The sequence below is a fragment of the Colossoma macropomum genome, unplaced genomic scaffold (assembly GCF_904425465.1).
Source record: "Colossoma macropomum unplaced genomic scaffold, Colossoma_macropomum, whole genome shotgun sequence".
Taxonomy (NCBI): domain Eukaryota; kingdom Metazoa; phylum Chordata; class Actinopteri; order Characiformes; family Serrasalmidae; genus Colossoma; species Colossoma macropomum.
The window spans coordinates 41,916,963-41,944,546 of record NW_023494795.1 but is presented as its reverse complement, the minus strand read 5'-3'; the positions used below and the strand labels follow the sequence as shown (position 1 = coordinate 41,944,546).

Genomic DNA, 27,584 nt, shown 5'->3' with positions numbered 1-27,584 from the left:
GAATGATCCACCACCCAAATAGTACCTGCTCTGTGGGGGTCCATGGGGGTCCTGACCACTGAAGAACAGGGTGCAGAGAAACAGATAGACTACAGTCTGTAACTGTAGAACTACAGAGTGAGACTATACGGTCAGTGGAGCTGATAAGATGGACAGTGAGTGTAGAAACAAGGAGGTGGACTTAATTAAGCGTATATAAATGAAAAACCCCGCCCCCACGGATACGTGCGTCATTGAGACTGCGGTCACGTGGCGCTCCTCGCTTACAAACGCCGGAGCGCGCGGGCAGCGCGTCTCCAAGGAGACAGAGCAGAGCCGGAGCGCAGGGAAGAGAAGGAGGAGCGGAGAGAGAGAGTGAGAGAGATAAATAGAGAGAGAGAGAGAGAGAGAGAGAGAGACAGAGAGAGAGAGAGAGAGAGAGAGAGAGGTTTAGAGGATTTACTGCGCTGTATTTGCACCAAAGAGCGTCTGCTGGCGCAGATACGAGGCACGAGGGCGCTTCTGACCGCCGCAGTGGACTCGCTTTGTGCGCTGGCTGGTTGGGGGCCGAGCGCAGTGGACAGAAGGCTGGTCAGGAGAGGATGCGCGTTTTACACCAGAACGAACTCCGTCGTTCGACTCCAGGTCTCGGTTTAACGCGGCTCGCGGACGCGCAGAGCATTTGGGAATAAAAGTGGAGCGCGCGGCGCGTTTGGAGATGGAGAGCGAGAGAGCCCGCGTGCGCGCCGCTCCGCACGCCCGGACCTTGTCCTCCTCATCCTCCTCCTCCAACACAAAGTTACACGCGAGCTCGTGAAGATGCGTGATGGCGCAGTAGGAGGCTTCGTGCGCAGAGAGGTGAGCGTTAAAACACTTCGCTGTCTCCGGATCTTAGTGTGAACGCAGACGGATCATTCACTAATTAATCCTTAGATTACATATTCATCTCCACACTAATTAGCTCTCTGAATTATTCAGGCTCCGCTGTGAATAATTCAGGATCTTACATGAGCATAATGAAGTTATGAGAGTGAGGAAGTTGAAAGTGTTCCCTACATTCAGATCACACCTCATTCGGTTTTTATTCAGTTTTTATTCTGTTTTATTTCTGCACAGTTCAGTTCAATTCAGTTTAATAGAATTCAGTGCAGTTCAGTTAAATTCAGTTCAGTGCAGTTCGGTTCAACTGCATTCAGTTCAGTTCGGTTCAGTTCAGTTCAGATTTGTATTCAGTTTTATTTCAATACAGTGCTGTTTGATTGATCTCAGTTCAGTTCAGTTCAGTTCAACTGAATTCAGTTCAGTTCGGTTCAGTTCAGTACAGTTCAGCACAACTGAATTCAATTCAGTTCCATTTAATTCAGTTCAGTTGAATTCAGTAAAATTCAATACGGTTCAATTCAATTCATCATGTCCAGTTCAACTGAACTGTCAAATTCAGTTCAGTTTGGTCCAGTTCAGTACAGTTCAGTCTAACTGAATTCAGTTCATTTCAGTTCAGTTCAGTTCAATCTAATTCAACTCAATTTAATTCAGTTCAGTTTATTTCGGTTCAATAGAATTCAATTATGTTCAGTTCAGTTCAGTTCAAAATAATTTAATTCAGTCCAGATCAGTTCAGTTCAACAAAATGCAGCTCAGTTCCATTTAACTCAATTTAGTTAAGTTTAGTTCAAAAGTATTCAATTCTTTTCATTTCAGTTCTAAATAATTCAATTCAGTACAGATCGGATTAGTTCAATAGAATGCAATTCAGTACAGTTTAGTTCACATCAGTTCATTTAATTTCAGTTCAGTTAATTCAGTTCAGTTCAGTTTAGTTTGTTTCAGATAAATTCTAATGAAGTTCACTTCAATTCATTTCAGTTTTTTTGTTTGGCGCTTTCTACAATTGACACTGTCCTAAAGCAGCACTGCAGAAATGTGAACGCAGCCCTTTATTAAGTGCCTCGACAGTTTGATCTCATTTATAATTTTACAGTCTAAACAAAAGTTGACTAAACAGCACAAATATGTCTGGAAGCGCAGCTTTTCTGACGCCAGCTTGAACAGATAGCTCAACCCTGTGTTCTTCAACCCAGCACTTAAAACTATTACCCTCCCTCATTTATAGAGACAGATATGTGATCCCAATGTTTCTGTATGGAGTATAAGACCAAAGTAATGCAAACATCTACACATTGTTTTTGTATACAACTTATCACAGGCATGAATAATGAACAGCTACTAGTTAGAGCTACTTTTACTCCTTTCCAGCAGGAATCCAAAGACTGTGAACTGTGTTTGAGCAGGTAAAGGGGAAATTGACTGGTGTTCAACCCAGAGCTTAATAAAACTGTTATTTGTGATAATCTATAATAGAGCACAGCTGACAGCTTTGCTGCTGAGAAGCTTATCGTTGCAGCTTCTCACTGAGCTTAAACACAGTTCAGTGGGGCACTCGCTTAAGCCTTCAAAGCAAAAAAACACTCTAAATCTGCTTTTCCAAAATGGGAAACTCACTCTAGAGTCACGATCTTTGTGGATTTTAATATTATATATAGAACATGTTTAGAACAGCACAGGAAAAAAACCACAGGAGCACAGCTTTCTGATTATGATATGGATGTAGCTTGGAGAATGGATTTGTAGAAATGCTGATACAAAGATTTCCAGCGTTTCTAAACCATTTGTTAAGACATAAAGTTGTTCAGAGTGGTTTGGTGTGAAATGCTCCATTCTAGAGAGTCAGAACTGTTCACAGTGGTGGTGATAGGAACCAGACGTCCACCTCTAAAAGCTCCCTCACACAAAGTTACTACATGAAATGGTTATGAACTGCAAAACAGTGGTATTTTGTCAAGTGAAATGATCTTAAATCTAGTCGATATATCCAAAATCTTCCATTTTGAGATGGTTATGCACTGATTATAAGATTATCTAGCTTATCTCTAGACATTATTTACTTGTTCTAGGTAATTTTATTGAGAAAAACTATCTCACTATCTTGGCATGTATCTGCCAAAATATTGAGATAATTGAACTTAATAAAATCACTTAAAATAAGCCAAAAAATGTCTAGAAATAAGGTAAATAATCTCAAGTAAGCTTACAACAATCTCAACAGGAGAAATATTAGATTTTTTGACTACATTTAATACTTAATACATAATTTTACTTGACAAGATGCCATTTTTGCAGTGTGAATACGCTGACTGATGTCTGAGACATTGTTTTATGATAATTTTGAGAAGATTTTGGCCTGAAACATATATTTTTAAAGCCATTCATGATGGAGGGATACATGGAGGGTGCTGTGAGGCAAAATAGTCCCCAAAGAAAACTTATTACTTCAGATTTTCCACTGTTTTACCATCATCAACATTCCATATAAAAAAAACCTCAGTTGCTGTCACCTCCACTAAGGGCTGAACGATTTAGGTGAACATATTTACTGTGATTTTTCTCACTGATGTTGTGATTTAAATACAATTATTTTCCATAAATTACTTTTTCTAGGCCTTGTTTTGGCCAAGAAGAACAGAATATCTACTTTTTCTGGCATGAAGCTTTAACGTGCCAGGCTACCAGATAGTCCTGATGGTTGTGATGTCACATATACAGCACAGGGATGTTTGTTGCTTCTTGTGAAGGTTCTTAAGACAAACACTAAGAGGTTCATAAGAATGTTCTAAATTGCAATTCTTGAAAAAAACTTAAGAAGTTCTCAAATATTCTCTTAGGATAATATGAATTATTTTCTTAAGATTTTCTCAAGAAAATCTTCTTTGTTTTCTTACGTTGGCTACATTGCATTTTACCACGTACCGTAAATGACACATGATACATTTTGAATTTGTATTAACTGTTATTTCTGTTATTGAGCTTAATCCACTCAGAGGAGCAAACTGGAGGAAAAACATTGTGTTTAAACAATTTTAGCAAACAAGATCTAGAAGTAATGGAGGACGAAGTAGCCAACAGGAAAAAATACTCATTGCAATAATTGTGGGGTGACAGCGGCAAGAGAGAGACGAGGACGGGCAGGAGTAGATAAACCGATAAATTTAGATGCTCACCTCGTCGACTCTTACAGCCTGAGACAGTGTGAGTCTGTCGTAAGGTTAGGAAAACATTTAAGAACATAATATCTTCAAGAATAACGTGTTCTTAGAACTATTCTTAAGAAAATACTCAAGAAAAGAAAAATTCTTAAGAATTTTTTTCAAGAATAATTTTTTTTTGAGAATTTTTTTCAAGAACAAAAATTTTTTGAGAATTTTTTTCAAGAATTAAGTTGAGAAAAAACACACATTTAAGAAGATTTTTGTTCTTAGACACTTTTGTGAATCTGGCCCCTGATTGGTTTAACTCATTTACAGACACAACACTGTTAATAATGTATTCTATAATGAAAATTGAAGCTCTTGTGATTTGAAAATTGCATTCTGTAAAGAAATCGTCTACAATGAACCATTTCACGGCAAACTCTGCATGACTGTGTACATCTCAAACACTGTTATGCTGAAGTTTGTGTTTGCACTTCAGATTTCTCTTTGTTTTGATGTCATGAAGTAACAAATAAGCAGCAAAAGTGTTAAGCATATTTTTCCTATATAAACACTAATGTTCTATGGATTGAAAGTCTAGAACCTACACTTTCCACACAATTTCTCTGCTTCTTTCAGCGAGTCAGAAGGAATTACAGCTTTTGTTATTGCTGGTGAAAACTGTGGCTTCTGCACTGTTAGTAATAAAGGTTCTGCTTAGGTACATTTTTCGTTCATCAAGGTACAAACAATGTAAACGTTCCCTCAAAGGTACAACAGTGGTTTTAAGGTCTGATTGTGAACCTTAAATAAGTTTTTCCAGGTGAAAAGTTCGTATTTGTACCTTTTCATAACCGAATGTTTTAAACAGAACAGTAAAATAAAAGCCTGGAGACGAGACGGGGTGTGTGGAGTCAGTACAGCTTAGAACATATCATTTCAGTGGATTATGGTTCAGTTATGTTCCCTGACTAAAGGTACCCCAGTGAAAAGATGGGGACTGCCCCAGTGACAATTTAGTACCTTTATTTCTGAGAGCGTAAGAGTTAAAATGTGTGGAATGACCGACGGTGATTTTGCCCTGTAATTTCCAAAACATTATCCACAATCTTTGGATTCCTGAGGGGAAAGAAGCGAAAACAACCCGCTAACTAGTAGCTGCTCATTCCCGATACCTGTGGTTGGCTGCATACGGAAAAAGATTGGGAAATGTTTGCACTGTTTAGTCTACTTTTGTCTGGATTCTGTGGAGAAACATTTGGCGACTGCACGCCTGGACAGTCACTGAAGGAAACACTTACAGAGAACCGCATGGAGCAGTTCGAGTTTGGAGAGTGAAATAGTAGCAGAGAGGCGCAATTTGGGAATCTTTTCGGAACAATTTCACAGGAATGGTTTGAAATCTTCTATATTTCTCAGATTGTCAATGCAAAGTTGTTTATGTATGATTTGTTCACTGTTTGAGTTTGAACTGAATCAAACCCACAGCTTTGGAGTCGTTCACAAGCGAAAATATCATTCTTAATCACTAGCTGCATCGCTAGCAGTCACTTTGCGATTGTTTTACCAAAGAAAGGAGAGTTTTCTTCAGCATAGCCACATTAAGAAGAATGTAACAGCTGTGTGACTTTAAGGGTAATGCAGTTATACAGCATGTATTACTATCAGTTAAGCTGTTTATGCATTTTAAATGTGGTCATTGCTACGTGGCTGTTAGCTAGCCTACTGTGGTAGCTACTGCAGCACTAGTGGAACCACAAGAAATGAACGGTTGTATCGTCTGGGTGATGCTTACTGTAGGTTGGTATCATAGCTTTGACGGAATTTCTGATTTGATATGTTTGAATCAGAGTGGTTTGGTATGACATGCTCTGTTGTAGAGGCTGAATTGTCCACAGTGGTGGTGATAGGAACCAGACGTCCACCTCTAAAAGGCTCCCTTATAGAACGTTATTGCATGAGATACTGTTTTGTCTGCCATCCTATAGGTGTTCCACCATGTTCTATATCTATCATTTGTAGGTGTTCCACCATGTTCTATATTCACCATCCTGTATGTGGTCCACCATGTTCTATATCTACCATCCTGTAGGTGTTCAGCCATGTTCTATATCTACCATCCTGTAGGTGTTCCACCATGTTCTATATCTACCATTCGTAGGTGTTCCACCATGTTCTATTTCCACCATCCTGTACGTGTTCAGCCATGTTCTATATCCACCATCCTGTAGGTGTTCCACCATGTTCTATATCTACCATCCTTTAGGTGTTCCACCATGTTCTATATCTACCATCCTGTAGGTGTTCCACCATGTTCTATATCTACCATCCTGTAGGTGTTCCACCATGTTCTATATCTACCATCCTGTAGGTGTTCCACCATGTTCTATATCTACCATTCATTGGTGTTCCACCACATTCTATATCCACCATCCTGTAGGTGTTCTACCATGTTCTATATCTACCATCCTGAATGTGTTCCACCACATTCTATATCCACCATCCTGAATGTGTTCCACCATGTTCTGTATCTACCCATCCTGTAGGTGTTCCACAGTGGTTTATGCTCTGTTCTGGAGAAACTTACAGAGTCAGAACTGTTCACAGTGGTGGTGATAGGAACCAGACGTCCACCTCTAAAAGCTCCCTCACAGAAAGTTACTACATGAAATGGTTATGAATTCACTGCCTGATGACTGAGACGTGGTTTTGTGATAGTTTTGAGAAGGTTTTGGCCTAAAATTCATTTTAAACTCCATTCATGGTGGAGGGATACATGCAGGGTGCTGTGAGGCAAAATAGTCCCCAAAAATATACTTAGAATTTACAACTGATGGTTTTGGTTATTAAATTATAAAGACATCTGGGTCTCCAAAATGAACCATTTCACATCAACACACTGTGAATGTCTTTGTTTTTCGAGATGCCGAGAACACATACAGCAGATTTCTGAAAGCCCTCAATTTCCTGTCTCTCCCAACAAATCGGTGTCAAAAAAGAAGAAAACCAAAGCCAAATCAAGAAAAAGGGTACATACTTAAAAAGTTGGTTCTTCAAGGGTTCTTTATTAAAAATTGTTCTATATAGAACCATGAACACTTAAAGAACACATTGCATAATCGAAGGGTTCTTTGTCATATAATGGTTCCATAAAAAACCTTTTTGAAAAGGGTTTTTCTATTGTAACAACCTTGACATCGTAACTATAGCAGAACCCTTTTTGGCACTATATAGAACCGTTTTCGAAAAGGTTCTAAATAGGACTTATCTACAGCACATTCTCCATCAATCTGAAGAACAATTTTATGATACAAAGAAACCTTTAATCATGCAGAGGGTTCTGTGCATGTTCATGGTTTTATATAGAACCATTGACCTTACTAAAGAACCCTTGAAGAACCATCTTTTTTATAAGTGTGGAGCCAAATCAAGCAAAATGATCTGTCAATGGTGAGAATTTTTACTTAATAAGATTCTTTAAATTAAGAAAGGTCTTGTTTTGTGTCGCAATGCAAGAAAATTGGGAAAAAAATAAATGCAATTTGGGGAAAAGTCAAAGAGATTTTATAGGGCTCTGGATTTCCAGTCGCTTTTAAACCATCTGAGTCAAAACAGAAGAAAAATGAAGTCAAATCAATCATGTTGAGTTACTGCTTTTTCCCCACCTGAATTCTGACCAATCCCACCCACTGCTCTCTCTCTCTCTCTCTCTCTCTCTCTGCATCACTATTGACAGAGATCCTAAAATGTCACACTTCAAAAGTGAGAACATCCATTAATTTCAGGGCCGTCTTGTGTTCGATAGGGTTCCTCTAGAGCCATGAGCAGCTAATCAAGTAGAACATCTAAGGCCAGTTCTCAGCTCAATTAAAAACAACCCGACTAATACAATCAGCTCCGCATTCAACCTGGTCTCGACTCTTCTCTGTCACTCTACACTCTGAAAAAAGATGGTTCTTCAAGGGTTCTTTAGTAAAGGAAACGGTTCTATATATGACACTCAAAAAACCCTTTGCATGATTAAAGTGTTCTTTGTATCATCAGACAGTTCTTCTTCAAACTGATGGATAACATGCTGAAGACGGCTCTATATGGAACCTTTATGAAAAAAAGTTCTATATAGCACCAAAAGGGTTCTTCTATTGTTATAATGTCAATCTTTTCAAAAAGGTTTTATATAGAACCATTTATAACACATTGTCCATCAATCTGAAGAACGCTTTCACCATGTAAAGAAACCTTTAATCATGCAAAGGCCTCTTTGAATGTTCATGTTTCCATGTAAAACCATTTTCTTTACTAAAGAACCCTTGAAGAACCATCATTTTCAAGTGTGTACGCTGCAAAAAGTGATATCTTATCAAGTGAAAACATCTTAAATGTAGTCAATATGTCTAATATTCCCATTGTAAGAATGTTCTAAAGATTTTTTTTTACTTTTAGGTAATTTTATCTTATGTCTTAATCTATTGGCAGATCACTGTACTTGTTTTATAATTTGAATTATGCAAAATTCTCCTCATTGTTTCTCGAAAGAAGTAAAATGATCTGTCAATGAATTGACACTTTCACTAGACAAAACTTGGAAAATGTCTAAAAATAAGTTGAAAAATCTTCTGATATTCTTACAACAGTCTCATAATGAGAAATCTTAGCTAGATTAACTACATTTAAGATGTTTTCAGTAACACTTTGTGTTATAAATGCATTCATAAGCTGTTATAAGGCATGCATAACACCTTATAACACTGGGCATAAGCTTAAATGTCTCTTAAGTAGCTATAATTACATGCATAACGCTTCATAAAGCAAAAGTATGTGACTTCACAAAAGTCAGGTTCCATAATGCATTAAAATTTACAGTTACCAGTTAAGTAAACAAAAAACCCTATGATTCAAACTACATATAAAAGTTGAATTTTTATGAATTTTATGAATATGCAAAAATGCTCACGTGCTTATCACAGAGTGCTGATTTATATTAGCTCAATTTGTAACAACTGTTGTGATGGGTCTGAATGTCAAACAGAAAATATACCAGAACTTTGTTATAGTGCATTATAACCATATTCTCTTGCTTCATAAAGTGTTATGCATGACATTACAACTGCTTATAAGCAATTAAAGGCTCATTCCAGTCATTGCAAAATGTCATATAATGTCTTATGAATACATTTATAAAGCATTGTGAATACAGGATTCATAGGAAGGGTTGCCATGTTTTCACTTTCTAAGAACCCCTTTTTTTGCAGTGCATTTAAAACACTAGAATTGGAACTGCACCCTGCAGAAAATTCACAAGTTGACAAGTGAAGGTTCTGATGCTACTACACATCACCACAGAAGTGAACGGCACTAATAAAACCAAGCTTACATAAAAGCCAGTTGTTTAAACAGAGTTACATAACAGATTAAATCAGTAATTACTAATTTAACTGAGCGCAGCTTTACAGGTGCTTAAGCGTTTAATTAGTCTTGCAGATGTCCCTGAACAGTCCCTGACTCTGTGTGCTCTGTGGTGGCCTGATGATTAGATGCTATTGTCTTCTCTGATGTTGTCAGTGACGGCTCACGATGTGTCAGTCAGGGTTTGCGAAGGACGTTGACTTATGGTTCTCTTTTAACTCTGCATACACTGATCTAGAATCACTACTAGGCTTCAAACCCTGCATGCACTTCTGAGCTGTTTCTGGATGTAGGAATCCAACCTTACACTCATTTTGAAGTTCTTCCCCACTGTGTTCCTTAACCCTAAACCTAACCCTAAGTGGTCCACCATGTTCTATATCTACTATTCTGTACGTGGTCCACCATGTCTACCATTCGTAGGTGATCTACCATGTTCTATATCTACCATCCTGTAGGTGTTCCACCATGTTCTGTATCTGCCATCTTGTAGGTGTTCCACCATGTTCTGTATCTGCCATCTTGTAGGTGTTCCACCAAGTTCAACATCTACCATCATGTATGTGGTCCACCATGTTCTATATCTAATGTGCTGTAGGTGTTTCACCAGGTTCTATATCTACCATCCTGTAGGTGTTCCACCATGTTCTGTATCTGCCATCTTGTAGGTGTTTCACCATGTTCAACATCTACCATCATGTATGTGGTCCACCATGTTCTATATCTAATGTCCTGTAGGTGTTCCACCATGTTCTTTATCTACTATTCTTAATGTGTTCCATCACATTCTATATCTACCATCCTGAATGTGTTCCACCATGTTCTATATTTAGCATCCTTTCTTTTATGTAGCGTATTTTTCTCTTTGAGTCTTGGTTCCTCTCAGTGGTTCCTCCTCAGGCTCTTGGAGAGTTTCTGTCTTCGAGTCCTGGTTCCTCTCAGTGGTTGTTCCTCATGCTGAGAGGCTTTCACACTATAGCAGCCTCCCACTGAACAGACATTTGGAGATGCTGCAGCCCAAACTGAGGCCGTCTCTTTTCTGATGATTCTTGGAAGGCCAACTCTAACTCATCCTGTTTTGATGTTGTCATTAAGATAACTCAGATCCGTGGGCGGTTGTTGATTATTCCCACAATGGGGCAGTTTAGACAAACAAGCCAGTTTAGATCATATCAATCAGGAGAGCCTTCATAAATGACAAATAGAAATAAGCCTCAGGGTTGCACAAACCGTAATGCTAGGCTTCCAGGTAAACAGGCCTGTCACAGATGTTCTTTAGATGTTGTGATGAGTTCAGACCTCAGATGATCCAACAAACGTTAATCATTTTGGCCAAAAAGAGGCTTTTATTTATCAGCAGAAATGCACAGCTCTAACTAGCATTGGCTAAAGTTTAACTTGCACAGTTTTGAGCCAAATTGGTGCAAGTCAGAAGTCAATAACCTGCAGCTCAACTACTGTTCAGAAGTCTTCATTGCTTTAGTTTATGTGGTGTTGTCTTCAAAAGAAACACCCTTAGGCTTTGTTCACACAGCAGGTAAAAGCGGCCCAAATCCTCTTTTTCCTCATATGTGATGTTTGTCTGTGTGTCAGTGTGAACAGCAAAAAACACTGAATCTGACATTTTCAATTACGATTCGAGATGCTTTCATATGTGGTACTGAAATCTGATTCGCATCCCATCTGCGGCAAAGCGACTCAGTCTGAACAGCCAGATTGGAATTCATGTGACTTTTACGTCAATCCAACTCAACATTTGTCATAATTTCGCGCTGCTGAGACTCATAAACATTTAGGCTGATGTTTCTATAGCAAACAATTATAAGAGACTTATTGGAAACCCTCAGTGTTTGAAAAGATATGAATTATATGAAAGAAAAGGCCGAACGCGGCCGCAGGAGAACGAGGCTGCAGCGTCAAAAAACAGTTTAAAGCCTGAAAGCAAAGTTTAAAGAATCCGAGGACGCGAACCAAAGAAGTGACCGCGCCCTTTTTACGGCTCGAACACATTCTGGGTGACGAGCCCAGCTGTCAGTCAGTGAAGCTTCATGATGGCTCCTGTGATGCTGGTGAAGATGAAGCTGATCCTCCGGGAACGACTGCCGTTCGTTGGCGGTCGTGATTGTTTACCTCTGGATGAGCCGTGAAGCAGCGTGACGCTCTGTTCTTTTGTGTATGCGGGTCAGTTTAGGAGCTGATCTGTTCAGACTGATGCACATACAGATCACATTTAAAAGATTTTGTGAACAGCCAAACAAGAAAAAATCGGATTTGGTGAGAAAATCAAACTTTTACCTCCTGTGTGAACACAGCCGTAACCGCAGTAAATGTGTGTGTGTGGGGGGGGGGTTGAGTGTATGAGGGAGTATTCATATTTTTAGCACTTCATATTTTACGCTCGTGTAATGATGTAACCAGAAGTCAGTCCTGTTGAGAAGAAAACACTGCAGATGGCTAATTTGGTCCTAAGCGTGTTTCACAGCTGGCTTGTTTAATTCATAAACCGACTAGACAGTCAATTTTACATGTAATCTGTATTGTAGCTTTGATGAAGCTGCTCCTTTCTGATTCGTGCAAAATGAGTGGCTACCTTTTATGGCCGATGTTGATCAGTTTGTATGACTTGTTATGCTTTTTATAACGTTACTTACTGATTAACATTTATTTTGCACTCTTCTCTTGTTAGAAGGCGTCAGTACATTTATGTAGACAGAGTTATGCTGGGAGACGCCAAAAATTAGCCCAAATATTTAATGCCTCATTAAACGTAGACACTCTTGAGCTGCTGATTAGCGGCCCTTTGTCTGACACACTAATTGCCTGTTTAGCCTCATAATTATCATTAGCTTCCTTCATTTTCACGAGGTTCTTCTTCAACAGAGATCTGATGAACAATAGCACAAAACAGAGCAAACAGAAAATCAGCAGCGCATGAATACGCACCGTGCATAAACATGGATACACGTTAAATACTCAACAGAGGTGTAATGAATGTACTTCGCACCCACGTTGGAATGTTAAGACTGACTATACTTTGGGCTCCAAGTGATCGTGAGTTCAGTCACCTCCTGTTTTTGGGTGGGAAAGGATCCTTATTTGGCACGATGCTGACCACACACAACCGGATTAGGACTGAGCGTCCTCCTCAAAATGTGCTGTCCAGTGATGTTGTGTTGGCAGAAGCCTGGAAAGGTGTGGTGGAGCTTCATGTGTCTTGGAGGTAGTAGTGGACATAGACTGCACTCTTCAAAAAGGTGGTGTTTCCAGGGTTCTTCAGTAATGAAAATGGTTCTATATAGAACCATGAGCACTAAAAAAAAACTCTTAGCGTGACTAAAAGCGTTCTTTGCATCATGAAATGATTCTTCATGTTATAGATAGTTCTATAGCACCAAAAGGGTTCTTCCCTTATGATGTCAAGCTTGTACACTCTAAAAATGGTGCTTCAAGGGTTCTTTAGTAATGAAAATGGTTCTATACAGAATCATGCACACTCAAACAACCCTTTGCATGTTTAAAGGGTTGTTTGCATCATAAAAAGGTTCTTCAGATTGACGGAACATGTGCTGTAGATGGCTCTATATAGAACCTTTTTGAAAACGATTCTATATAGCAGCAAAAATGGTTCTTCTATTGTTACAATGTCAAGCTTTTAACAATAGAAGAACCCTTTTTGCTGCTGTGTAGAACCCCTTTTAAAAGGATTCTATATAGAACCATTACAGCACGCTCTTAAAAAAGATGGTTCTTTTAGTAAAGAAATGGTTCTATATGGAACCATGAACACTTAAAGAACCTTTAACATGATTAAAGGGTTCTTTGCATCATAAAAGCGTTCTTCAGATTGATGGAATTTTTTTTTGTGTATGATTCTGTATAGAACCTTTTTGAACCAAAATGGGTTCTTCTATTGCTGCAATGTGAAGCTTGTAAGAATAGAAGAACCCTTTTTTTGGTGCTATACAGAACCCTTTTCAAAAAGAACAATCAGAAGCGCATTCTTCACTAATCTGAAGAACCTTTTCATGATGCAAAGAACCCTTTAATCAGACAACAGGCTTTTTGAGTGTTCACAGTTCTATACAGACCCATTTGCTTTACTAAAGAACCCTTGAAGAACCATTTTTCTAAGTGTGTTAGCCTGTTTAGCTGAACAGCCGAGTCAGGGATGTTTCAGTCATGTTTAAATGAAAATGAAAACGCGGCAGACGCTGGATCTCCTCCTGCTCTCGAGTCCGATCCATCTGAACTAGTCCACTTCGCTTCAAGGCAGCAGACTTTAAGGAATGGCCAGTCTTTTGGGGTTAGCATTAGCCTAGCATGGAGACCAGAGTGATGAGGCCTGGATGATGAGACGTGACTCAGTGATAAATAAGTTATAAATAAAGGTACTGACACTTTCTGAGCGGGTCTGACGGTCAGTGAGGTGAGTGTCTGGGATGCACATATGGGACAAATGACTCGAGAAATTGGATGAAGCTGAAGTTGGCTTCTTATTCGAATTTCCCGTTCCACCTTAAATGGTGCAGCAAAGTATTTCAGGTTTACTCTGGTTGTTAAAACTGGTTCTTACTGAAAGTGAAGGGACGTCCCAGAATAATAAACCACTGTTAACCTACAAAAACGGGTTAGAATCTAAAATCACTCTCTCTTTCTCTCTCTTATTCTTCCTCTTTCTCTCTCCTTCTCTCTCTATCACTCCATCTGTTACTGTCTCTCTTTTCTCTATCTTTTATTCTTTCTCTTGCTCACTCATTCTTTCTCCTCTCTCATTCATTTTCTTTCTCTTCCCTATCAGCGTCTACTCTCTCTCTGTCGTTTTTTCTTTCTCTTTCTTTCTCATCTTTCTTTCTCTTTCTCTCTCATTCATTCTCTATCCCTTCCCTATCAGCCACTATTCTCTCTCTTTCTCTGTCTCTCTTATTTTTCTTTCTTCCCTATCAGTCTCTACTCTCTATCTCTTTCTCTCTCTGTCAGTCTTTCTTCCACTCTTTCATTCTCATTTTCTTTCTCTTTCTTTCTTTCTTTCTTTCTTTCTTTCTTCCTCTTTCTCTCTCATTCATTCTCTATCTCTTCCCTATCAGCCTCTTCTCTCTCTTTCTCTCTCTATCTCTCTATCCATCATTCTTTCTCTCTTGCTCTTTCTCACTCTTTCTCTGTCTCTCTCTTATTTTTCTTTCTTCCCTATCAGTCTCTATTCTCTCTCTCTCTCTCTCTCTCTCTCTCTCTCTCTCTCTCTCTCTCTCTCTCTCTCGCACACACACACACACACATTTTTTGTTCTCTCTTTCACTGTCTTGCTTTCACTCTTTCCTCACTAATTCTTTCCTTCTTTCTCCCTCTCTCATTCTTTCTCTCTCTCTCATTTTCTTTCTCAATCTCTCGCTCATTCTTTTTCTTGCTATCTCTTTCTCGCTGTTACTTTCTCTCTCATTATGTCTCTCTTCTCTCTCTCTCTCATTCTTGCTTGTACTCTCTCATTCTCTCTTTCTCTCTCTCATTTACTTTCTCACTCTCTCACTCATTCTCTTTCACTCTCTCTCTCTCTCTCCCTCTCTCCCTCTCTCTCTCTCTCTCTCTCTCTCTCTCTCCCTCCCACCCACTCTCCACCCTGTATTTGATGAGCTTTCCGTGGAATCGACTTCAAAAGGGTGGGAACGCCCACTCGTCCTCCCAGACTCGACGTCTGTGTGCGTGTGAGCTGATATCCACCAACACACTGTCTGTCTGTGAAAGAGGAAATCCTGCCTTCTCCTCAGCGTCCGGCGCTCAGATCTGTTTCAGCTCAGAGAGGAGCGCTTCAGCTCTTTTCTACCTCATAGAAAAACGTGCGATCAATTATTATGATATAGGAAATTCAGTTATCATATGTAGAAAGACATGATCGTGTGAAAAAATGTGTGAATATGTGCTTTTACAACATATGACCTGTAACGTGATCACAGATTATTCACGACGTCCCTTACAGAAAGAAAAATACAGTTCACATGTGAATAAACATGAGGTTTTCATGCACCTTTCACGTTTAAAATGTGTTATCACATGTTTACTTATAAATATGTGTTTATTGTCACTTGTAAACACCTGTTTTTTGGTCACTTCACATGTGAAATGTATGTGACTTTCCTGTGAAGGGAGGAAAAAAAGGCCGCTCGTGATTTACGTCCTGCTAATTTGAATCTGGGAAATCTTACAGTTCAAGTTGCTCAGTGACACTTAAGGGCCACCATCCTTTATGATCTGATTGGTCAGTACAGGGAAAAAGGCTACTTGACCACTTTGAGTAACTGTTTTGGACTAATCTGGAGCCCCTTAGTTACCCTGTAATTTTACAGGTTTTTCTCACAGAACTGAGCATCTGCCCATTGGCATCTATTATAGGTGAGTTTTGAGTTGGTTGATTGGTTTGTATTTGTTTGTGGTAATTAACCCTCTCGGGTCCACAAACTCACCCACATATCAAATGTCTCTATATCTGTATCTTTGTGATGATCCAGCACAGAAATCCAGTTCAAACACTTCCTGAATCTGTAGAGTCGCCCTTTCCATTCCATCTCATCACGAGATCATACGAGACTCACATCCGGAGTTATGAGCCTATGAAGAGGGGCTGAGATACATGTCATCTGCCTCTCACCGTGTGGAACTGGTGGATTCGTGTGTCCGTCTGCATTCTGTGTGAAACTGACCAATGGACACTCAGGAAATCACTAAGGACTGACCATCACGCCGGAAACCCTTCATTCTTCATTCAGTCCACATCGGAGACTCATCTGAAATGGCGTGCAGAGAGTTTACAGCTGCTGAAGCTGCTGCAGCGGTTTTGGAAAGTAGTGATGAAGATAACGGAGCATTTAGATATGAAACATATGAGGATCAAAGTACAATTTAAGAAGATATGAGCAAATCGAGAGATAATGGTACGATACAGATGCAGAAAGTAAGGATTGGGCTCCAAAATGCTGAAAAAGTCCCTCTTTCTTTGCTTTGACTGCACTCAGGAGGTTCCTCTCTGTACTGCTCTTGCAGCTGTATAGTTGCTAATTACCTCTCATTAACTGGATCAACTGCTCCAAAACAGTGTTTCTCTGCACTTTTTAGTGTTTTCTCTGCTCCCAGCACACCTGATCCAACTAATCAGCTCATTAACAGCCCATTATTGAGTTAAAGTGGCTGCGCTAAAGCAGGACGAGCACCAAAACGTGCAGGGCAGTGGGCTTTCTGGACCGGGGCTGAGAAACACTGCTCTAAAGCAACGTGATGGAGACGTTTCCTCTGGTTCACGGCGCTGTGGAGCTGATACAGCCCGTCTCTGCCTGCTGTTCAGTTCTGAGTGTTCAGTAGATGTTCCTGCCCGCTGTTCAGTCACCCTGTAAATCAGAGTCCGTGCTGCGTGTGAGTACATGCGTGTGGAGCCTGTGATCAGTCATGCGCTATTTCAGCCTCAGGAAAGCCCTCATACACACACTTCAGCCTGTCAACACACTCACATCTGCACACACACACACTGATCGGGGTCTAAGCAGACACTCTGCAGCCCAGGAGCGCAAAAGCAGCTCGAGTTTGAAGAGCAGAATCTTCTTCAGGAGATGACGGACAGCTTTAGGTCCTTGGCTGAAACCCAAATTCAGCACACTGGGCTGAAAACAGGCTGAGAATAAATAAAAACAGTCTACATAATGACTAAGATGATTGAAGTGTATGTGCTACAGTTTGTGCCGTGTCCTCAACAACAGAGAACAGTTGGCCATCCAAAGCGCTATTTGGAAGGGATTTGTTTTAAATGAGGAGGTGGGGGAGTGTTATTGTTAGTTATTATCATTACCGGTGTTTCTCAGTGATTTTAGTCCCGTCTGAATGCACCATAACAGCCATTTTTACTGACTATGCACTCCTGTTCCAGTAAACTAGTCTATATGCCTAATATTTCTCATTTTGGAAATGTTGCAATCTTATTATAAAATTATTTAACTTATTTCCAGACATTTTGTACTCGTTTTAAGTGATTTTATCAAGTCAAACTATCTCACTATGTTGGCAAATGATTTTGCTTATTTTAAGAAATATGATTGAAACAAAAAAAAATGATCTGCCAATATAGTGAGATAATTTGACTTACTAAAATCACCTAAAATAAGTAAAAGATGTCTAGAAATAAGATAAATAATCTTAAGATAAGCTTTCAACAATGTTAAAATGAAAAATATTACATATGCTGACTAGATTTAGGATAATTTCACTTTTGCCAAGAGTCACTTTTTGCAGTGTAAAGATGTCGGCGCCTTTTACCTTTTATAAACAAGCCAGAGAGATAAATTACTCCTGCACAAATCAACATGTTAATAAAAATGCTATCATATTCAGTGGAAAAGGAGTTTCCTAAAACACATACTTGTGTTCTCTATGGCTCAAAACAAGCTGATATATACTGTCCTACCTCAAATGTACAACACAGGACATTAAAACAGAAAATTTCCAGAAGAAATGTTTGATTTTATGGCACTATGTTGGTTGTTGGCTCTAAATTAATGCTTCTATATAGGACCTTTTTTAAAAGGATGCTATATAGCACCAAAAAGGGTTCTGCTATTGTTACAATCTTGACATCATAACTACAAAAGAACCCTTTTTCATGCTATAACCAAATGCAACACATTCTTCATCAGTCTGAAGAACCATTTCACCATGCAAAGAACCATTTAAGCATACAAGTGGTTTTTGATTCATTGTCTTTACTAAAGAACCCTTGACGAACCATCTCATACTCTTATTTTACAGTGTTAGGCATATAACTTTAACTACTTAAAAGCATTTATACAAGCTTACACCTGGCGTTATACAGTATTATGTATGTCATAATGTCTTAGAAATGCATTTATAAAGCATTATGAATACAGGATGTATAGGACGTGTTACCCTTTGCTACACTACACTGCAAAAAATGATATCATGTCAGGTACAATAATCTTAAATCTAGTCCAAATATGGAATATTTCTCATTTTGAGATGGTTTTGCACTTATTATAAGATTATTTAGCTTATTTTACTTGTTTTAGGTCATTTTATTAAGTTAAACCAGATAATTTAGCTGGGTTCAAGCTCATTTCTTCAAGCAAGCACAATTATCTGCCAATATAGTGAGAATTTTACTTAATAAATTACTTTAAACAAGTGAAAAATGTCTAATAATAAGGTAAATAATCTTAAATTATGGTTACAACAATCTCAACAGGAGAAATATTAGATTTGTCAACTATATTTAAGATAAATTTACTTGACAAGACACCATTTTTTGCAATGTGAAGTCTGATGTTGAATTTTTTGAAGGTATCAAACACCATGATAGTCATATATATGGTTTAAAGACGCTCAGCGGTGTGGAAGGGTCTCTGAAGCTAAATCTATGCTCTTATTGGATATGCTAGATGGTGTATATAATCCTCTGATTGGCCACCAAGCCATGACAACAAAAACAAAAATGTGTAGAAAACAGTGGCTGCTGAAAACCGATCTGATCTGTATACACTGTAATCTAATGAGTGGGTAATACAGGTGACCCTGCGGATGTAGTGTAGATCAGAGTAGGGATTTTCCCATAGAATACAGTAGAGTAAGAGTTCAGTAGACGCCAGTAGTAGACTTGTTCTGTTGCTGGTTGTAACTGACGTATTATTGAAACTTATATTTACATTACCTGTAATGCTAATGTTGCCAAATATGAATGGTGTATAATGGGCGATTATTATAAGTATTGGAATAGGGGAGATTTCTGGAACACAGGGTCCGAGCTTGTCTTGAGAACATGTACTGCTGATCATCACTGTAGCAGCACGGACCCACAAAATACCACATAGAACACATACATTTCTAATGTAAGCTAAATATTTGTATGACTTAAAGCACATAGTCTATCACAGCCCACATGATTAAACACTGAGTCCTCTATTGTAATCACTAAGCTGTCCTGATGGCTTGATTACGCTGGGTTGCATAATAAAACGTACCTTGAAGATCTGCACTTGTCTGTTTTGCTGCTAAATAGGCTAATCACATGCAGCTCGTTCTGCATTTCATTAGCCTACATACACTGGAAACAAAACTTTTTTGCCTCGCCAACTTTATTTGCTCATTTACAAAGTAAAGCCGTTTGCTCAGTATAGACAATAGAGGTTTTTTCCCTTTGTAGTTCGAGGAGTTTTACACCAAAGTCAGTCGTTGGAGCCTTTTTCAACATATCTGAGCAATTAAATAGAGTTTAGATGTAAACAGAGTCGTTCAGAGTGGTTTGGTGTGAAACGCTCTGTTCTAGATAAACTTACCGAGTCAGAACTGTTCACAGTGGTGCTGATAGGAACCAGACGTCCACCTCTAAAAGCTCCCTCACAGAAAGTTACTACTTGAAATGGTTATGAATTCACTGCCTGATGACTGAGACACTGTTTTATGATAGTTTTAAGAAGATTTTGGCCTTAACCTCCATTCATGGTGGAGGGATACATGCAGGGTGTTGTGAGGCAAAATAGTCCCCAAAGAAAACGTATTATTTCAGATTTTGTAATATTTTATGTATAGAAACTCAGAAGACACACATTGGTTTTGGATAGTGAATAAAATAGCTATATTTGTATTATAGACAAGGACATATTATTATTATTATTATTATTATTATTATTATTATTATTATATATAAAGACTTATATATGTATATAATACATATGGGACATATTATTTTCACATATAAAGTAACCCCTGGTTCCTATCACCACCACTGTAAACAATAAATGTCTGTAAAATTAAACATTTCACATCAAATCAATTTGAATGACTTTGTGTGCATATTAATGATCTAATTATGCAGACAATTTGAAAAAAAAATTGAATTCTCTTCTAAGGACAAACAGCTACAGGGCTTACATGTAGCAGAATATTGCATAAACATGGATGACTGCAACTAACTTTCATTATCACTGTTGCAGCATTTTTAGATGAATGTAGGGCATTTCTTTACAAAGTAGTCGTCACGTTAATAGAGGTCTGTACATCTTGTTCCCTTCTAAATCTTCACCTAAGTGCTGACCTGTTCTTTCTCTATCAGCCGCCTAATTGAGTTCTGCAGCTGCGCCACATAAACAAACATTATGTTCCTTCTGTGGTGTAGCAGGCACTAAATACGGCATTCGGTGCTGTGTCTTTACTCATTCGCATCATGGGCTAGTAAATACATCACCATATCAACACTAATTGATTAAGAAATGTTAGCAAATGATTTTTGGCTTGAAATGAATGGTTCTAAGGAAAAACCTTATGTGGGTTTTTATCTCATGCACAAGATTGGATTTTTAAAGAAGTGAAGAATTGAAAATGAAAGGTTACCAAAGGTGGTTCTTCTTCGGTTTCGCTCCAAAGAACCCTTTTTGGCACCTTATTTTTTAGTGTATTTGAAGACATTATCAGTGCTACTAACAGTGACTATTTTGTTTCTGGAACATGGGCTAGAAGTAGTGATGCACTGAAATAAACATTTTTGACCAAAACTGAAAACCGTAACAAATTTTATTTAATTAAAAAAAATTGCCATTTATTTATGCTTTTGAATTAACATAATAATGCAGGCGCTGCTTCAAATGTGATAATTGCCATGTTAGGAAAGAGAACTGAGAGAACTAGATGGCTGATTTAATTTGAAACAGCTTGCTAAATACATAATCTAAGTACAAATTATCAAAACTATTACATTTCAGACATCAAAGCTGAGTTACAGAGTTCTTTTTCGCATTAACAACAGAAAACAGCCCATTTTGTTTTTAAAAAAAGTAAAGCATATGGATGTATTAATCCTATCTAAATCCTGACAGGAATCCCTGTTCTCCAGCAGGGGAGCGCTGTTAGTATGCCAGGCACTTAACACTCGAGAAGTGAAACAATTTATGACCAAAAGTTATTCAGATGTGACCAGTTATTAATCTGAGAATTACTCAGCTCTGCTAAAGCCTGAGTGGACTGATAAATCAATGTGATGATCAGTTATTAATCTCAGTGTTACTGAGCTCTGCTAAAGCCTGAGTAGACTGATAAATCAATGTGATCAGTTATTAATCTCAGTGTTACTGAGCTCTGCTAAAGCCTGAGTAGACTGATAAATCAATGTGATGATCAGTTATTAATCTCAGTGTTACTGAGCTCTGCTAAAGCCTGAGTAGACTGATAAATCAATGTGATGATCAGTTATTAATCTCAGTGTTACTGAGCTCTGCTAAAGCCTGAGTAGACTGATAAATCAATGTGATCAGTTATTAATCTCAGTGTTACTGAGCTCTGCTAAAGCCTGAGTAGACTGATAAATCAATGTGATCAGTTATTAATCTCAGTGTTACTGAGCTCTGCTAAAGCCTGAGTGGACTGATAAATCAATGTGATCAGTTATTAATCTCAGTGTTACTGAGCTCTACTAAAGCCTGAGTAGACTGATAAATCAATGTGATGATCAGTTATTAATCTCAGTGTTACTGAGCTCTGCTAAATCGGTATTTTAGCCTTATTGTATGGTTTTGTGTTACATTAAAACAAATAAGGAACAGCAAATAGCATTTCAGGTATATTCAGATATATAGATATATAGTTCCCACAAGTGGCAAGCAGAAAGAAGGGCAGAAGGAAAAAGTACAGCAAGAAAAAGTGCAAATAATTGGCTTGATATTAGCATTTGGCAGGCAGCAGTATGATGATGTATTAATTAGCCCTCATTTTGAATGAGAAAATACATTTGTAATTGCGCCAAGTGCCACATTTGTCACTAGTATTGACTCAATCTCATTCCAAAGTGCATTAAAGACCACTTTCGGAATTTTCTTTAGTTTAATGATGTACATTTTTGACAGTGGGCTTCACACATAGTATAAAGATCAGTGCTAAATTAAATGTTTTCCTTTGTACTTCAGCTGTCAGTCTTTTCAGAATTTCATTATATCTAAAACTGTTACAAATAGGGGGCACAGAGAACAACCCAACGGGGGGCACAAATATACATGGTCTTTTACGTTAAAGAGGGTCAAGCAGCGTGAGCTTCTGGCCGACATTACCACATTTCCCAGTCACAGTCTCCCACCAAAATTCAGAACGATTCGTCAGCGTTTTAAAGAGATCTGAGCCAAAAAGTGTTTTCAGGGCATGGAAGTCATTTTTTTCAACACAGGTTTTTGGGTTACTGAGATGTTTGTGTGAATCACAAAATCCAGCCTTATATCACTTTAATCACCATCTTGTTTCCTAAAACATAGCATTGTTTTGAAGTGGCTGACAAGTTCACAGTGAGTACAGCTGGGCTTAAGCACAGCCTCTGTACTGCGGGGTTAGTTCTTACACAGCATTACAGCTCAGACACCTTTAGACAAGACAAACAAAGTACATTTTGTCTTTTTGTTCCACATGTTTACACAAATATTAAGATGAAACAGAGAAAACAGAGATTTTCTTCTACTTTATTAGTATCAGATGTCAGTATTTTAGTTTTAAATTAGTATATTAATGAAATTGACATTGTTGGTTGGTAAAGCTGTAGTTATTCAGAAACAATGTTCCATATTTTAGTGATGTGTGATGTTTTTATTTGCTGTCCTTCACTGGACAAACAATAAATCCGTCACTGTTTGACACACATCAGTGTTCTCATATCAGTGTTCATATATAATTAGATCAGTATCAGTTGATGTGTCTGTCTGTCTTATAGATGATAATATATAAAGCAGTTTGGTTGGAAAATATATTTCTTACAACACAGAATGATACTGAATTAACTCTGTTCGCACTGATTGATCAGACTTTTCTAGCAGGTGTTAAACTGACCCTCTGTCTGTTCCAGTGAACCCACCCATGGGCTAAACTGGAACACTGCACTTCCCTCATTTTGGGTGGAATTGTACTGAACAGTAGGAGCTGGAAACAAAGTTCAAGTGTTCATTTGTATCAGAGATGTTTATGTTGCTAGTATAAAAATATGATAATTCCAACTTAAACATTTTTAAAGTTATTCAACAAAAACCAAAATGTGTTAGGTTGTGCCCGCTCTCCCCTATGTATGATACTTAAGGGACAATGTTTAGCTTGGGAATTTACGATAATTCTGATATGAAGGCTACATTATGCTTTGATGTAGTCTTAGATGTTTGTCCTCATAGATTAAGGCCGCTCTGTCATGTGTTTAAATTTCCTGTGGGACTGCATTTAGAACAAACTAGATACATCCTGTTACTGAGGGTGATGATGGGTAATGATTGACTTGGTTTACTGGCCCTACAGTACACAGACTGTTATATTTAGCTGAACTTCATGCTCTGTCTGTTCCTGAGAGAACACTTGGGTTATTTTCTTGAGAGAAAATTAAGAATAAAAATATGGTTTATGGTTTTTAGGGGTTTTTTTCTTGGAGGATAAATGTTGAAACCAGGCTCAGTCTTTGTGCTTGGCTGCCCTTGGCTGTCACATTCACATTGCCAGAGTATGTGCTGCTTCCTGTCCGCGAATGTTTATTCTTGGCTTATGCATCGCTGTTTTATTTATAGAATCATAATTCCAGTGGGAAATTTAATCGTTCATTTCGAATGATTATTTATGGAGACAGAAAGAGAGAGAGCCAGACGGAGCACTTGTGTTGAAATAACGGCCTGCATCACGACTATATATACACATGTACTGATGCTGTTTCCTACTGCCATGCTGCAGTATCTAATTAAGCAGCCGCAACAATGCCTTGTTTTGTTTTATCTGTGTCGTGAGCAGGAAAAACAGTACGCTAAATTGTTGACGAATTGAGATTTTAAAGAAGGACCCACCATAACTGCTAACTGCCATGCTTCCCGGGTTAATTACAGGGTATCTTTGTGACTAATCATCAGCACAGCAGGCGTAATTCTTGCCGGGATGAAAGTGGCTGAGCTGTGGAAGCTTTCCCGTGGCTCTGCTGAGCCCCTTTCCTAAGGTTAATGTAGCGCTCATGCCCACAGTAGGATTTTCTAAACGAAAAGAGGGGAAAGAGGGAGCGAGGGACAGTGACGAGGTACTTCAGAGAGAATGATACATCTGTAAACAAGGCTGGCAGCCTCTTTCACTCACAGTGTGGTGTTTTTGTTTGTTTTTCCAGGCCTGTGTGCTGTCGTAGCGATGATTGCGACCGGGGGCGTGATCACAGGCCTCGCGGCCTTGAAGAGGCAAGACTCCTCCCGCTCCCAGCATCACCTGCCCATCCAGAGCCCCGGCCCTCAGCCTGAGAAGAAGCGGCCGAAGCGTAAACCTCGCACAGACGTGGTTGTGGTGCGTGGAAAAATCCGTCTGTATTCCGCATCTGGCTTTTTCCTGGTCCTGGGAGTTCTGATCCTTATGGTGGGCATCGCCATGGCTGTACTTGGCTATTGGCCCCACACGGACCCGCAGAAGGAACCGGAGAGGAACGTCACGCAGTCATTTTTTGAGCAGCACCTGCACTCTGAGAAAATGAAAATGCTCGGACCTTTTACGATGGGAATTGGGATATTTATCTTTATCTGTGCTAATGCTATCTTACACGAGAACCGCGACCGAGAAACGAAGGTCATCCACATGAGGGACATGTACTCGACTGTCATAGACATCCACAGCCTGAGGATAAAGGAGCAGAAGTGTATGAATGGGGCCTACATGGGTCCTTACATGGACCATGAGATCCGAAACTTTGGCTACGAGAGCCAGTATGCCTCGAGGCTGGCCGCTAACACACTAATGTCGTTCTCCGGTTTGGGCGGAGAAGTGAGACTCTCCCGACGCACCAGCTCGGCCGAGGACGAGGAAGGTCTTATGGGTGAAGCCAAAGGTGTATCAAGTTTGCTGTCGCCTGGCTACAGGGAACGTACCGGATCTATCTTTGGGTTCCAGCCAGAGGGAATTCGTCACTGGGAGGAAAAACGTAGTGACCTGAAGAAGTGCCAGACGCGATCCATCGTCTCCTCCTCCATCAGCGCCTTCACACTCCCTGTCATCAAGCTCAACAACTGTGTCATTGATGAACCTGATATCGACAACATCACCGAAGATTCTGAGCAGCTGCGAGACCGATCAAGGCCTCCATCCATGGAGTCCTTAACTGTTCCCGTTCCGGATATTTCCAAAGCCTTCAAGCCTCCTGGCGCCTTGCTGCTCCGGAGCAACTCCGCCACAGAATCCCCCACGTCTGCATCCGGGTCGGCTTCCTCGCAGTCCTCGCTGTCCCCCGGATCCACCAGCGGCCGGTTCCTGTCTCCTGGAGCAGCCCGGAAAGACTTCGGCTCCAATAACTCGATCCACATGCTCTCGGCTCACTCCAAGTCCCTGGATCTAGAGCGAGGTCACACCACGCTGACCGTGCAGCCAGAACAGCGCAAACACCCCAGCTGGCCCAGGCTGGACCGCAGCAACAGTAAAGGCTACACCAAGCTGGAGAATAAAGAAGACCCCATGGACAGGCTGCTGGTGCCTCCGATGGCTGTTAAGAGGGATTACACCAAAAAGGAGAAGCTGCTCATGATCTCCAGATCACATAACAATCTAAGTTTCGAACATGACGAATTTATGAGCAGCACTCTGAAAAGAGGGACCTCTGAAACCAGATTTTAGAAACGGACCTAACCCGAGGCCTTACATGCATCCATCCGCCTACACACATACACTCACACAGTGACTACAAAAGTTCTTCTGCAATATATGAATCTACCATTTTTCATCATTTTTGCAGTGATTTTGTGAACTCATGAAGTCCCACGGACTGCAAGCTCAGGTGGTCATTCTGATCGACATAGACATAACAGATTGTTTCTGAAACAAAGTGTTGAGTTGTGAGATTTTTAACCCCAAATAGCAAGCAAACAGAAGCTCCCAGTTAGGATCCAGGCTAGCAGTGGAGGAAACAGTGTAAATAGACAGCAGTGTACTAGCTGTGTGGTTTGTTGAACTTAATTCGGTATGTTTCTGTTGTCTTTGCTAACTGTTGAGACAGGACCTATTGTCTGTTTTGAGTAGAGTGTGCGTTGTTGTACCAGAGCTGGACAGTTATTTTGCTATGAGGTTTTAAATAATTTATTGTTCAAAAACACATTGCTATTTTTGAAGAGTCATCAATGTATTATTTATCTGTTTCTCAGAATAAAAATAAACTTTTCACATAAGCCTTTCATGTTATGCAACACAATATTCTCACACTGTTACAACTATGTAAATCGCTGCTGTCAGAACAAATTCATATCTCCATTTTTGCTATTTTTCAGTTTGCCCTTTTATATTGTTTGTATATTTCATGAAGAATAACCCAAAAGAAATGTCCCAAAATTATTTGGAAAAATGTCTGGTTCCATGGACTTGCATTAAATGTAAAGGATGGTTTTTCCTTCACCCATGAAGTTGTCATTTTGGAGATATGAAGTTTTGTTCCAACAGGAGTGAAATGTTTACTTAAAGGTACAAAATGGAGTACTTTACATAAGTTTTGAAGGTACACTTTCCCAGAAGAAAGGTGCATATTAGCTTAACTTTACATTTTAGTACAGTAAAATAAAAGCCTGGGGTCAAGACAAAGTTAATGGATTTAAAATGAAAAATAAAATGGCACTGAAATAGGGTACAGTTAGGTTCCCCAACTTAAGGTACTGAAGACCAAATGTCAGGACAATTTTTTCAAAGAGTGCCACAATTTAAACCACACATTATATACATATTATGTGTATATAATATTTATTATCGTATTAAGATACTATACATTTTTTTAATTTTTTAATCTTGTCATAGCCCAGGGGTCGGCAACAGAAATGCTAAGAAGAGCCCTTTCAGCAAAAATCAAACCACCTTGAGAGGCATAATATTTTATGTCCATTCTACTGTCTTCACTGTAAATATGTCTCAGTATGTGATAATGTGCAAGTATTAGCTAAAAACAAAACATAAACACAAAGCCAGACTTACTTTGCTCTGCTTTAAGCTTTAGCGCAGCTATAGCTGCTTTTCTCACATCTCTGGCAGGAAACTTTTCCACAAAAGTAGAACAGTTCCTCTCAACGTTTGACGTTTTATGAGGCTGAAGTTGCCTCTTTTTCGCCAGCTTCTTGTTTGAATTTTCTTATTCCACCTTAAATAATGTAGGTGGCACCATTTAAGGTAAAATAGGAAAATTCGAAC

The 27,584-nt window shown here is 39.2% G+C and overlaps 1 protein-coding gene across 1 annotated transcript; it reads left to right on the top strand.

Moving 5' to 3' along the window:
• The first annotated feature begins 345 nt into the window (after positions 1-345).
• tmem200a (transmembrane protein 200A) lies at positions 346-26,690 on the top strand. Its single transcript, XM_036582459.1, has 2 exons — positions 346-837; positions 24,550-26,690. Exon 2 carries the CDS (start codon positions 24,570-24,572, stop codon positions 26,031-26,033), a length of 1,464 nt encoding a protein of 487 aa, XP_036438352.1. The 5' UTR covers positions 346-837; positions 24,550-24,569; the 3' UTR covers positions 26,034-26,690.
• The last annotated feature ends 894 nt before the right edge of the window (positions 26,691-27,584 follow it).